Here is a 13,629-nt window from a genome sequence, read left to right as displayed (position 1 = left end):
TTGCTCTACAGAAAATCTAAAGATGACGGAAATGCGAAGTGAAGCCATCCAATGGAACTGTCCATCTGCTCAGCCCTGAGCCGCTGGCTCCCCACGAGCACAACCACACACGCCAGAGAATCAACCCCAACCCTAGCTCTGCCTCTGCTTTCCAAAGCTCTCACCACCTCAAAGCCAGCAGCCCTCTGCTCTCACCACCCCTTCTGCTCAGGTTTGGAGCCAGACTCTCAGGAGGAGACGGGCATGCCAAGGGATGCTATCTGCAGTGCAACCTCACCTGAAACAAAGCACAGTGCTTTCATGCACTAACAGTACAGCCAGTGTGGCCAACTCTCCCAAATTCATCACAGTCACGGGATTCTGGTCCCTGCTGAAGCCAGTCTCATGATGATAGAAGCTGCAGCCTTAAGACATTTTAGATGGCCTGGGGGAAATCCCCCTCTGAATGGCTGCTTCCCACTTCCCCACCTCCTGGGGAAGAACAGTCAATCATAGCTGCTGCAGGAGGCAGGAAAGGAAGAAAAACAGATGGCAAAGAAATTGCACATCTACCAAGAGCCTGTGCTTCCTGACAGGGCCAGATGGGGGCACTGCCTCTGGAAAGCCAACACAGGTGCGAAAAGCAGCAGGAGAAAGAAGAAAGAGCTGAAACCTCTGACCTAAGGTAAGAAAAAATGGGGCCGTATAGTCGCAGGCACTGGAGACAGAGAATCCAGACCCCTTTGTGACCCTGGCCCCGACCAGAGGTGTGGGGCCCCTTACCCCATGCCTGTGTGTCAGCCCCTTATTGCAGGCCTGGTGCCTCAGCACTGTGCCCCATGCCCGTCCCCTCCAGTCAGTGACATGGTCCCCCTGCCCCAGTCTGCACTGTCCCTGCCTGGGCTGCTCCTTTCCATCTACACTGTCTCTTGGGGCACCCAGCGCAGGGCCATCCTCACCTGTACAGGCTCCAGAACAGGCTCACTTAAATCCACCTTTTCGGCATAGGCCTGGAGCAATGTAAATAAGTCCTTCCACCTGATGGCTTCCTGTAGCTCCTGGCGCTGGGCAGCTGGGCTCCTAGACCTCCTCTTGGCGTATTTCCTCTCGACATACTTGGAGATGATGAAATCTTTCCGAAGGGCCCTGGGGTGGTGCCAGCATTGGAAGAGAATTAGAATTCACACGGGAATGCGCAGGCCCTGGAGCACGATTGCTCCTGCTCCACTCTTGGGAAAGGCAGGCATAGGCTCGAGGCTGCCAAGGCAGGCAGCCATCAGAGAGGTAGTGCTTCCCCTCCTCTCCTGCTGCTGGTTCCTTCTTCCCTCTGCCCCTCTTTTCCTCTTGCCCGGCCTCCTACCCTCCTGCACCACTCCCCAGATCGTGCTCCAGAAGCACTGTCAACTCTCGAGATATTTGGTGCTGTCTTAAACTACAGCTGCTGGAGTCAGGTGACTATGTGAGAATCTCAGTTTCTATCCTTCAAAAGTCAGTTTCTGGCCACTGGAAGCCATGTCCCACATGTAAGCAAAAGGCCCACAAATCAGAAGGCAAAGGACATCATCATGATTGGTATGGAGAAAGTAAATAAGGCAGAGTTATTTACTCCTTCTCATAACACAAGAACTAGGGGTCACCCAATGAAACTAATAGGCAGCAGGTTTAAAACAAACAAAAGGGAGTATTTCTTTACAAAATGCAGTCAACCTGTGGAACTCTTTGCCAGCGGATGTTGTGAAGGCCAAGACTATAACAGCGTTAAAAAAAAGAACTAGATAAATTCATGAAGGATGGGTCCATCAATGGCTATCAGCCAGGATGGGCAGTGATGGTGTCCCTAGCCTCTGTCTGCCAGAAGCTGGGAATGGGCAACAGGGGATGGATCACTTGATGATTACCTATTGCGTTCATTCCCTTTGGGGCACCTGGCTTTGGCCACTGTTGGAAGACGGGATACTCGGCTTGATGGACCTTTGGTCTGACCCAGAAGGGCTGCTCTTATGTTCTTATCAAATGTTATCATCTCATGATATCTGGGCTTGACACATGATTTTGATGTGTCAGGTTAGCAATGTCACCCCACCTCGGGAGCACTCTGTAGATTTCTCCGTATGGATTGCAATATGCTACACTAAGGCATGGTGCTGTGAGGTGAGGAATGGGCAGGGCAGGAGTTGAGGGGGGAGCAGAACACCAGCATGGTGCACAAGAGCACATCAGCCCCTGCTGCTGCCCTCTGAACAGGTGGGTTTCAGGGGCTTTCCCCAGTGGCAAGCACTGCGGGTCACAGAATGGTGGAAGCTAGCAATGGAGACACCTGCTGGCCCTTCCAGACTGTCCCTGGCCAGGGCAGGATTGTTCCCCAGGGTTTGTTTTCTAGCATTTTGTCCCATCTAATTTTAAATATCCAAGTCATGGGATTCCTGCCCTGTCCCCTAGGAGGCGCTTGCATCACCTCATATAGCTCACTACCAGGGGGCACTTCCTGAGATGCAGCCTCTCTTTTCTCTCTCTCAGTTTCCACCCATTTCCCCAGGTTCTAGCCCCACAGATCACACTTAGACCATCCCACGCCTAGTTGTGTGTGCCCCCCAGACAGTCTTGCTTTAGCCACATTCCGCAGATTGAGCTCTCTATTCTTCCCTTATAAAGTAGAGCCTCTCACCTCATGGCTGGTTCCATTGCTCTCAGGCTTTTGTCTATATCTTTCTGACAGGGCAATTCCCAGAGCTGGATGCAGTGTTTAGGGATTCACAGATGTTAAGGCCAGAGGGCCCATTAGCATCATCTAGTCTGACCTCCTGCAAATACAGGCCAGAGAACCCATCCAGGGATTCCCAGATCCAGCCCAGAACTTGTGGTTGAGCTAGACTAGAGCTTGAAGGAGACCACCAGCCTTGACTTCAATGTCCAGAGGATCTCAAGAGGTGCCAGTGCAGTCGTCTCCCTGGTCTGTGATGGACACTATGACACTCTACACCCCAGGGGAGCACCCTGTAACCCCCGTATTCGTCATTTACCTATGATTGTGATATTGCATATAAAGCAGGCCATGTAAGGTATCATGGGAAAGGTTATGATCTGCTGAAACCCACTGTTCCATCTAAATATGAGTATCATTAATGCATATGAAGTTATGAGAATTGTGTTGCATGGCTGTCACTTAAATATGCTGTGGGTTTGGGAAGTGCGCAGATACTAGCTTCCCAAAGACAATAACCCGGGGGATAACCAATGCCCAGACGGGTGTCAAACAACCATCAACAGACATTGTCCAGCCAGGAAGCTACAATACAATGACTCACTTGCACAAGGCCACACCAGGGGAATTGCTCAACCTTGCCTGGTGACTCAGCAATGCCCACCGGACATGTCTGGACTTGTGTCCTCCAAGGACTTAGGGTATAAAACAGAACACAGTGGCCCCATGCTTGGCCTTTTCTCCTCCCCTCACCTATGCTGCAAGCAACAAGGATGCTCAGAAGACAGAAGATTTCAACAGAGGAGACTGGCCCAGGTTTAAGGGACAAACCTGTATATTAAGAACGGTGAGATCCAGTGGGGGTGAGAACATTGCTTGATCTAGTCTGATAAGAGTTAAGGTTGAGGCTGACTGTTTATATTTTATTTTCCTTTGGTAACCACTCTAACTTTTTGCCTATCACTTATAATCACTTACAATCTATCTTTTGTAGTCAATACATTTGTTTAACTGTTTATCTTTACCAGTGAGTTTGCCTGAAGTGTTTGGTAAATGCGCTCAGGTTTACAAAGGCTGGTGTATATTCACTTCCCACTGATGAAGTGGTGAACCAATTAATAAATTTCCATTGCTCAAGAAAGGGTCTCGAGCAGCACAAGACGGTATATTCCTGAGGTACTAAGCTAGGAGCTGAGGGAATCTGGCTGCTGCCTTTGTCTGTGTGATTCGTGAGTGGCTCTAGGACCATTCATGCAATCTAGCTGGCTGTGGGGCTGCACGTGCTGTTGTACTGAGTGATAGCCCCTGGAGGGGTTTGCTGCTTGTCACCAGTAAAACACTGTGAGAGACAACCCAAATTAGTCAGTTAAGGGGGCATAGCGGTCCCACAGTCCCAGGTTGTACCCCGGGGTTCCTGTCACAGACATCTTTATCCAGGCAGCCCCGATTCCCTTGGGGCACCTCAGTGCGCTGGAAGTGGAATTTGTTGACTGCTCTCCCTGCTAGCTCTCCAGCAGCTGTTCCTGTTCCCACCTGCTGTGGGCTTATTTGGTGTTATTTCTCCCTAGAAGTACAGTCTTGTATTTTTCCAAAATGAATCTCACCTTGTTATTTCTACTGTGTGTTTCTACTCCCTTTGTTGGATTTCTGCCCTTACTCACACTGGACCTGATCCCCCTTTGGGCTGCACCTGTGCACAGTGGCTGTAAAATGCTGCCATTCCAACTCAGTAGCATCCACCGCTCACCATGCCCTGGGGCCCACGACCTACTGTGCCCTGGGGCAATGCGGGGCTGGGCCCATAGTCTGATCTGAAATGTAATCAATGTGAAGAGCATTACTGAAGAGTTGGCACCAGAGGGTATGCCCATCCCCATGACACCTTCCCATGTGGAGGAGTGTTTTCCAATGCACTCAGCATTGGTCTAACTGCTCTCATTGACACCCAGGGAAATCTACCAGTAACATTAAAGGGAACTGGGCACCTATGCCCCAGGCAGCTTTGGAAATCTCAGCCCTGAAGTCAGTCACATCCCGCCTGCTTGAACTGCCTCTCTGCTGGGTCTGTCCTTGTTAGATGCCCAGAGCAGTCTGGGGAATCCTCCAGAGAGAAATGCTGGCTGGCTCCCCCAGTCCCATGACTGAGCGTTGCTGAGGAGAGGACCATGGACAGGGCGCACTGTGACTCTCCCACCCCAGAGGAACCCAGGCATGTGTTCCAAGAAAATGGGGAGGGTGAAAACAGGTGCGGGAGATAGGCTAAGCACCCCAGAGCTCCACAGCTAATACCCCAAAGCCCTACCCGGAGATGTTTGTCCGGGCTCCGGGCTCCTGAGAAACGACTTACATATCACTGCCGGCTGTGGGTTTCAGCAAAGGGCTGGGAAGGTTGGCTTCCAGAATGTCGTTAAAGCCAGAATTGCCAATGTTCTTAGCCAGCTGCAAAACAGATAAGTAAGAAACAAGTTGGTGCAACGTACAGCGCCGTGCTGAGAGCTGGGAGCGCACGCCAGCCAGTGTACCGGGGCAGGGGGGGCGCTGGACAATAGAGCCCATGGGCAGGGGCCAGGTAGGCCTGGGCACAGAGAGCCCGCCTCTCACCGTAAGCTGGCCCATGTTGTAACTAGCTCCTGTCTGTGCAATGCCCTATCCAAGGTGCAGGCAACAGCAGAGCAAGGGGGCGCCCTAAGGGTGTGCCTGTGGGTGGCAGTGGAGCTGGCTTGTGCCCTAAGGGAGCGCAGGTGGTGGCAGAGTGGGGGGGGCACTCTGAGGGAGCACAAGTGGGCAGCAACGGGGGGGGGCGCTCTGAGGGAGCACGCGTGGGCAGCAGCGGGGGGGCGCTCTGAAGAAGTGCGCATGTGGGTGGCAGCAGAGCAGGGGGGCGCCCTGAGGGAGTGCAGGCGGTGGCAGAGCGCGGGGGGGCGCTCTGAGGGAGCGCAGGGGGTGGCAGAGCGCGGGGGGGCGCTCTGAGGGAGCGCAGGGGGTGGCAGAGTGCGGGGGGGGCGCCCTGAGGGAGCACAGGAGGTGGCAGAGCGTGGGGGGACGCCCTGAGGGAGTACGTATGGGCAGCAGCAGAGGGGGGGCTCCACGGAAGTGCGCGCGTAGGCAGCAGTGGAACAGGGGGGCGCTCTGAGGGAGCGTAGGGGGTGGCAGAGCGCGGGAGGGCACCCTGAGGGAGCGTAGGGGGTGGCAGAGCGCGGGAGGGCACCCTGAGGGAGCGTAGGGGGTGGCAGAGCGCGGGAGGGCACCCTGAGGGAGCGTAGGGGGTGGCAGAGCGTGGGAGGGCACCCTGAGGGAGCGTAGGGGGTGGCAGAGCGTGGGAGGGCACCCTGAGGGAGCGCAGGCGGTGGCAGAGCGTGGGAGGGCACCCTGAGGGAGTGCAGGAGGTGGCAGAGTGCGGGGGGGGCGCCCTGAGGAAGCGCAGGAGGTGGCAGAGCGTGGGAGGGCACCCTGAGGGAGCGCAGGGGGTGGCAGAGCGTGGGAGGGCACCCTGAGGGAGCGCAGGGGGTGGCAGAGTGTGGGAGGGCACCCTGAGGGAGTGCAGGGGGTGGCAGAGCGTGGGAGGGCACCCTGAGGGAGCGCAGGGGGTGGCATAGCGTGGAGGGCACCCTGAGGGAGCGCAGGAGGTGGCAGAGTGCGGTGGGGCACCCTGAGGGAGCACAGGAGGTGGCAGAGCGTGGGGGGGTGCCCTGAGGGAGCGCGTATGGGCAGCAGCAGAAGGGGGGCTCTGCGGAAGTGCGCGCGTAGGCAACAGTGGAGCAGGGGGGCGCTCTGAGGGAGAGTAGAGGGTGGCAGAGCGTGGGAGGGCACCCTGAGGGAGCGCAGGAGGTGGCAGAGCGTGGGAGGGCACCCTGAGGGAGCGCAGGGGGTGGCAGAGTGTGGGAGGGCACCCTGAGGGAGCGCAGGAGGTGGCAGAGCGTGGGAGGGCACCCTGAGGGAGCGCAGGGGGTGGCAGAGCGTGGGAGGGCGCCCTGAGGGAGCGCAGGAGGTGGCAGAGTGCGGGGGGGGCGCCCTGAGGGAGCGCAGGAGGTGGCAGAGCGTGGGAGGGCACCCTGAGGGAGCGCAGGGGGTGGCAGAGTGCGGGGGGCGCCCTGAGGGAGCGCAGGAGGTGGCAGAGCGTGGGAGGGCACCCTGAGGGAGCGCAGGAGGTGACAGAGCATGGGAGGGCACCCTGAGGGAGCGCAGGGGGTGGCAGAGTGCGGGGGGCACCCTGAGGGAGCGCAGGAGGTGACAGAGCATGGGAGGGCACCCTGAGGGAGCGCAGGAGGTGACAGAGCATGGGAGGGCACCCTGAGGGAGCGCAGGGGGTGGCAGAGCGTGGGAGGGCACCCTGAGGGAGCGCAGGGGGTGGCAGAGTGCGGGGGGCACCCTGAGGGAGTGCAGGTGGTGGCAGAGCGCGGGGGGACGCCCTGAGGGAGCGCGTATGGGCAGCAGCAGAAGGGGGGCTCTGCGGAAGTGCGCGTGTGGGCAGCAGTGGAGCAGGGGGGTGCCCTGAGGGAGCGTAGGGGGTGGCAGAGTGCGGGAGCGCACCCTGAGGGAGCGCAGGGGGTGGCAGAGCGTGGGGGTGGCACCCTGAGGGATCGCAGGGGGTGGCAGAGCGCGGGGGGGCGCCCTGAGGGAGCGCGTATGGGCAGCAGCAGAGGGGGGGCTCTGCGGAAGTGCGCGTGTGGGCAGCAGCGGAGCAGGGGGGTGCCCTGAGGGAGTGCAGGGGGTGGCAGAGCGCAGGGGGGGGCGTCCTGAGGGAGCGCAGGGGGTGGCAGAGCGCGGGGGGGCGCCCTGAGGGAGCGCGTATGGGCAGCAGCAGAAGGGGGGCTCTGCGGAAGTGCGCGCGTAGGCAACAGTGGAGCAGGGGGGCGCTCTGAGGGAGAGTAGAGGGTGGCAGAGTGTGGGAGGGCACCCTGAGGGAGCGCAGGAGGTGGCAGAGCGTGGGAGGGCACCCTGAGGGAGCGCAGGGGGTGGCAGAGTGTGGGAGGGCACCCTGAGGGAGCGCAGGAGGTGGCAGAGAGCGGGGGGGGCGCCCTGAGGGAGCGCAGGAGGTGGCAGAGAGCGGGGGGGGCGCCCTGAGGGAGCGCAGGAGGTGGCAGAGCGTGGGAGGGCACCCTGAGGGAGCGCAGGGGGTGGCAGAGTGCGGGGGGCACCCTGAGGGAGCGCAGGAGGTGGCAGAGCGTGGGAGGGCACCCTGAGGGAGCGCAGGAGGTGGCAGAGCGTGGGAGGGCACCCTGAGGGAGCGCAGGGGGTGGCAGAGTGCGGGGGGCACCCTGAGGGAGCGCAGGAGGTGACAGAGCATGGGAGGGCACCCTGAGGGAGCGCAGGAGGTGGCAGAGCGTGGGAGGGCACCCTGAGGGAGCGCAGGGGGTGGCAGAGCGTGGGAGGGCACCCTGAGGGAGCGCAGGGGGTGGCAGAGTGCGGGGGGCACCCTGAGGGAGTGCAGGTGGTGGCAGAGCGCGGGGGGACGCCCTGAGGGAGCGCGTATGGGCAGCAGCAGAAGGGGGGCTCTGCGGAAGTGCGCGTGTGGGCAGCAGTGGAGCAGGGGGGTGCCCTGAGGGAGCGTAGGGGGTGGCAGAGTGCGGGAGTGCACCCTGAGGGAGCGCAGGGGGTGGCAGAGCGTGGGGGTGGCGCCCTGAGGGATCGCAGGGGGTGGCAGAGCGCGGGGGGGCGCCCTGAGGGAGCGCGTATGGGCAGCAGCAGAGGGGGGGCTCTGCGGAAGTGCGCGTGTGGGCAGCAGCGGAGCAGGGGGGTGCCCTGAGGGAGTGCAGGGGGTGGCAGAGCGCGGGGGGGGGCGTCCTGAGGGAGCGCAGGGGGTGGCAGAGCGCGGGGGGGCGCCCTGAGGGAGCGCGTATGGGCAGCAGCAGAGGGGGGGCTCTGCGGAAGTGCGCGTGTGGGCAGCAGCGGAGCAGGGGGGTGCCCTGAGGGAGTGCAGGGGGTGGCAGAGCGCGGGGGGGGCGTCCTGAGGGAGCGCAGGGGGTGGCAGAGCGCGGGGGGGCGCCCTGAGGGAGCGCAGGGGGTGGCAGAGCGCGGGGGGGCGCCCTGAGGGAGCATGTGCGGGTAGTTCCCTACCAAGAGCTCGGAGGTTGCAAGCTTGTCCAGAGACAGCGACTGGATGCGGGAGTGGTGCACGCCCATCTCTCGGTGAATCCCGGAGCACTCGATGCAGATCAGGATGCCCAGGTTAATGGAGAGCCAGCTTGGGTCTGTTGGGGAGACAGCACATTGCTCTGATTAGCACCCCCATCCTGCCAGAGGTGCTGGGCAGTCAGGGGCACAGGATGGGGTGAACAAGACACCTTGTCAACCACTCAGTCTCACCCCCCCCCTCCCCGGCCTACAGTGGGGCATCTGAGCAGGTGGTGGAAATGGAGAAGAGAGAGGATGAAGGTGGGTGGATGGACTGGGACAGAGACAGGAAAGGAAGGAGAGTGGAAGGGAGACTATATTGGGAATGAAGGTACATGGACAGTGAGAGCCAGATTCCCCTCCCCAGACCAGGTGCACTTTACTGAGGGAATCCTTGCTGGGACTAGAGCTGTCAGAGCTCCTCTGCTTTCCTCCATGCAGCCTCCGGCACCCCGCAGGGGAATGGCTGGAGCACAATGCTCTCTGGTAGTCTCAAGCTGGTGGATAGTCCCTCAGGGACCACAGCTGGGTGGTGCAAGTCAGAGCAGCCCCCAGGATGCTTTAGTCTGTGCCGGGGGCCAGGCACAGAATCAGGGAGGCATAACTGGACAGAATAGAGAATCTGGGCTGTAGAAAAAAATGTGAGAACAGGAAGGGGAAGTGCCATGGGGTCCAAGGAGCCGCTGGCCACTTGACTTTACATGATCGACTGAGTGGAGGATGGCAAAGGGGGCTGTTTATGGCAAACGTGGAAAAATAATTTGAAAATGTCCCAGCTTTGGATCGGGGTGGGAGGAGAGTGGGGAGCCCCTTCCCCCCAACTGGCCCCTGTTGGGTCTGGGCAGGGAGCTCCTTCCCCCCCTTGGAGGCTGTCATCCCCCTGGGGTTTGTGGATGGGAGCTGACAGGTCTGCTGGCTGCTTTGCCATGCCGTTGCTCTGGGTTGCGCATGCTGCGTGCAGTGGCGCTCAGAGCAGGTCTACACTTAAAATGGCAGATCTGCACGGGTGCAGCTGCACTGCTGTAGCTATTTGGTGAAGATGCTCTTTCCCCGACGACCCATGGAAATGCACTCTCCATAGCTGCTGGTAGTGACGGGGCTGCCCATGGGGGTCTGGGAATGGAGGGCGTAAATTCACTGATTTTAAAGGTACCCCTAGAAGGAGTTTCCAGGCCACTGCTCCTCCCCCCAGTTCCCTCTCTGGAGTGAGAGGTTGGTGCCTTGTCCTCGCAGGTCCGTGTCCCTGTGTGCTAGGGCTCCAGCTTAGGTGCAACTCACACAAATGCTTGGTCTGGACGTTGCTCTGGGCAGGGACCTGCCTTGCTATTGGCTCTGTCTGTAAAGGGCCATGCCCCCTCTGGAACTAGCTCCCTAGCAATGAGACTCAAAGAAAGAACCTGACTTAGTCAGTCTCACACAACATGCCAGCTGCCAGTGCCTGGAAATGTCTGAGCTCAGGCCCGGGGGGGCACAGAGAACTGTAGGCTAGTGGCTAGAGCACGGGACTTGGCTTTATGCCAGACTCTGACACTAACTGGCTGGGTGACCTTGACCAAGTCATTCCCCTCCATGTGCCTCCATTCCCCCTGGGAAAAGGGCAAATGCTGATGGGGTTTGTAGGCTGCTGCCAGAGCAGAGGTGATCGCGCTGCCAGTGCTCCAGTACAAGGCAGTTCCTGGAGTTTCTTGCCCGACATCCCACTTTTAATACTCTCAGATTCCAAGGCCTCATCTAATCTGTCCTCCTGCATACACAGGCCAGAGAACCCCAAATAATCCCTGTCTTCATTCAAAACTTGCCAGGGCTGGAGAAGTCACCACTCCCCAGCAGGATTGTCTGGCTATGTGGACTCTCTCCTCAGGCCCTACGCTACCAGCACTCCCAGCTACCTTCGAGACACCACTGACTTCCTGAGGAAACTACAATCCATCGGTGATCTTCCTGAAAACACCATCCTGGCCACTATGGATGTAGAAGCCCTCTACACCAACATTCCACGCAAAGATGGACTACAACCCGTCAGGAACAGTATCCCCGATAATGTCACGGCAAACCTGGTGGCTGACCTTTGTGACTTTGTCCTCACCCATAACTATTTCACATTTGGGGACAATGCATACCCGCATGGCCCCACAGTATGCCAACATTTTTATGGCTGACTTAGAACAAAGCTTCCTCAGCTCTTGTCCCCTAACGCCCCTACTCTACTTGCGCTACATTGATGACATCTTCATCATCTGGACCCATGGAAAAGAAGCCCTTGAGGAATTCCACCATGATTTCAACAATTTCCATCCCACCATCAACCTCAGCCTAGACCAATCCACACAAGTGGTCCATTTCCTGGACACTACTGTGATGGTCACATAAACACCACCCTATACCGGAAACCTACTGCCCACTATACTTACCTACATGCCTCCAGCTTCCATCCAGGACAAACCACACGATCCATTGTCTACAGCCAAGCTCTAAGATACAACCGCATTTGCTCCATCCCTCAGACAGAGACAAACACCTACAAGATCTCTATCAAGCATTCTTAAAACTACAATACCCACCTGCTGAAGTGAAGAAACAGATTGACAGAGCCAGAAGAGTACCCAGAAGTCACCTACTACAGGACAGGCCCAACAAAGAAAATAACAGAATGCCACTAGCTGTCACCTTCAGCCCCCATCTAAAACCTCTCCAGCGCATCATCAAAGATTTACAACCTATCCTGAAAAATGATCCCTCACTCTCACAGATCTTGGGAGACAGACCAGTCCTCGCTTACAGACAGCCCCCCAACCTGAAGCAAATACTCACCAGCAACCACACACGACACAACAAAAACACTAATCCAGGAACCTATCCTTGCAACAAAGCCCGATGCCAACTCTGTCCACATATTTATTCAAGTGACACCATCATAGGACCTAAACACATTAGCCATGCCATCAGAGCTCATTCACCTGCACATCTACCAATGTGATATATGCCATCATGTGCCAGCAATGCCCCTCTGCCATGTACATTGGCCAAACCGGACAGTCTACGCAAAAGAATAAATGGACACAAATCTGACATCAGGAATCATAACATTCAAAAACCGGTAGGAGAACGCTTCAACCTCTGTGGCCACTCAGTAAAAGATTTAAGGGTGGCAATTTTGCAACAGAAAAGCTTCAAAAACAGACTCCAATGAGAAACTGCAGTGCTTGAATTAATATGCAAACTAGATACCATTAACTTGGGTTTGAATAGAGACTGGGAGTGGCTGGGTCATTACACTTATTGAAACTATTTCCTTAAGTTAAGTATCCTCACACCTTCTTGTCAACTGTCTAAATGGGCCATCTTGATTATCACTACAAAAGTTTTTTTCGCCTGCTGATAATATCTCATCTTAACTAATTAGCCTCTCACAGTTTGTATGGTAACTTCCAACTTATCTGTATGTGTGTGTGTATATATATATGTATATATCTTACTATATGTTCCATTCTATGCATCCGATGAAGTGGGCAGTAGCCCACGAAAGCTTATGCTCTAATAAATTTGTTAGTCGCTAAGGTGCCACAAGTACTCCTGTTCTTTTCACTCCCCTTAGTAAACCCTTCCACTAAATGTACACCTCTGTACAGTCTGAATGTGTCTAGCTTCAACTTCCAGCCACTGGAGTGTTAGACCTTCTCTGGTAGACTGAGGAGCCCACCAGCAAATATTTGTTCCCCACGTAGGTATTTCTAGACTAATCACATCCCCCCTTAACCTTCTCTTCGTTAAGCTAAATAGAGTGAGTTCCTTGAGTCTATATCACTATGAGGTAGGTTTCTAATCCTTCAGTCATTTGCATGGCCTCTTCTCTGAACCCTCACCAATTTATCAGCATCCTTCTTGAACTGTGGGCACCAGAACCGGACTTAGGATTCCAGCAACAGAGGGCAGGAGTGACTGAGTGGGAGGAGCCAAAGGGCGGGGTGGGAGCAGGAGGGACTGATTTCGGAGGTGCAAAGGGTTCAGCAAAGTGGTGTCTGAGGGGACTCAGTCTCCTCTCACTGAGCAGTTTCACAGCAGGATCCTTCCATTGATTCGGGGGGGATGGAGGGGGGGGGGTCCAAGGAGTTTGAGGGCAGATCCATGGTCCCCTCTCTCAAGGCTGTAATTCAGGGAAAGCTCTATGTGGGGCTCCCGCCAAACTGGGTATTTCTGCAGGAGGGAGGAGTGCAGGGCATTTTCCCAAGGAGCTGTGGAAAGCCCCTGAATGGCGCTGGTGATGGGGGTGAGAGCAGTGGTGTGCTGGCTGGGGTGGGGGTAGGGTGCCCAGATGCTCCCTGCCACCCATGGCTCCAGCAGCCCCATGCTGTGAGTGGAGTACAGGGCAGCGGAGGGGCTAGCAGCTGCCTTCGAGACGGCTGCTGGCTTGGCTGGAGCAGGGTCATTGCATCACTGTGCTGGGTGCTGACTGCGCAAGGTGCCTGTCCCTGTCCCTGTCCCATCCTCCCATGACTACGCTCACCTGGTGCTGAGCAGTCGCAGCACACACTGTTCCCCGGCATGCACCTGATCTCCTCGATGATGGCCCTGGTCAGCCCCTCCATGCTGCTCTCTCGACTGCCATGCACCCGGCTGAAGGCCACATTCAGAGCCTCCTCCTTACTGTTGCTGAGAACAGAAATCCAGCTGCAAGGAGGAGGAAGCTGTTGTCAGAGGGGCCCCTGTTCCATGTCAGGAAGGGGGTACGGGCTCTGTACTCTGGTGCACGGGGGAGCAGAAGCGAGGGCTAGGCATGAGCCATTGCTGCCGTGCTGCGCCATCGCCCCCTGCGTGCTCAGGGCTAACATGGGCAG

At 57.2% G+C, this 13,629-nt stretch overlaps 1 protein-coding gene across 1 annotated transcript in view; it reads right to left on the bottom strand.

The window, feature by feature from the left end:
• Window positions 1–13,629, bottom strand: part of LOC140897406 (arf-GAP with SH3 domain, ANK repeat and PH domain-containing protein 1) — a 119,164-nt gene that overhangs the window by 47,689 nt on the left and 57,846 nt on the right. The window contains exons 14-17 of the mRNA XM_073310052.1: window positions 13,299–13,462; window positions 8,738–8,871; window positions 5,028–5,119; window positions 939–1,125 (exon numbers count right to left, since the gene is read on the bottom strand). Of these exons, the coding sequence (XP_073166153.1) occupies window positions 939–1,125; window positions 5,028–5,119; window positions 8,738–8,871; window positions 13,299–13,462 (577 nt within the window). The remainder of the gene's footprint in view (window positions 1–938; window positions 1,126–5,027; window positions 5,120–8,737; window positions 8,872–13,298; window positions 13,463–13,629) is intronic.

The sequence above is a fragment of the Lepidochelys kempii genome, chromosome 13 (assembly GCF_965140285.1).
Source record: "Lepidochelys kempii isolate rLepKem1 chromosome 13, rLepKem1.hap1, whole genome shotgun sequence".
NCBI classification, from domain to species: Eukaryota; Metazoa; Chordata; order Testudines; family Cheloniidae; genus Lepidochelys; species Lepidochelys kempii.
This window is presented reverse-complemented; position numbering and strand designations above follow the sequence as displayed.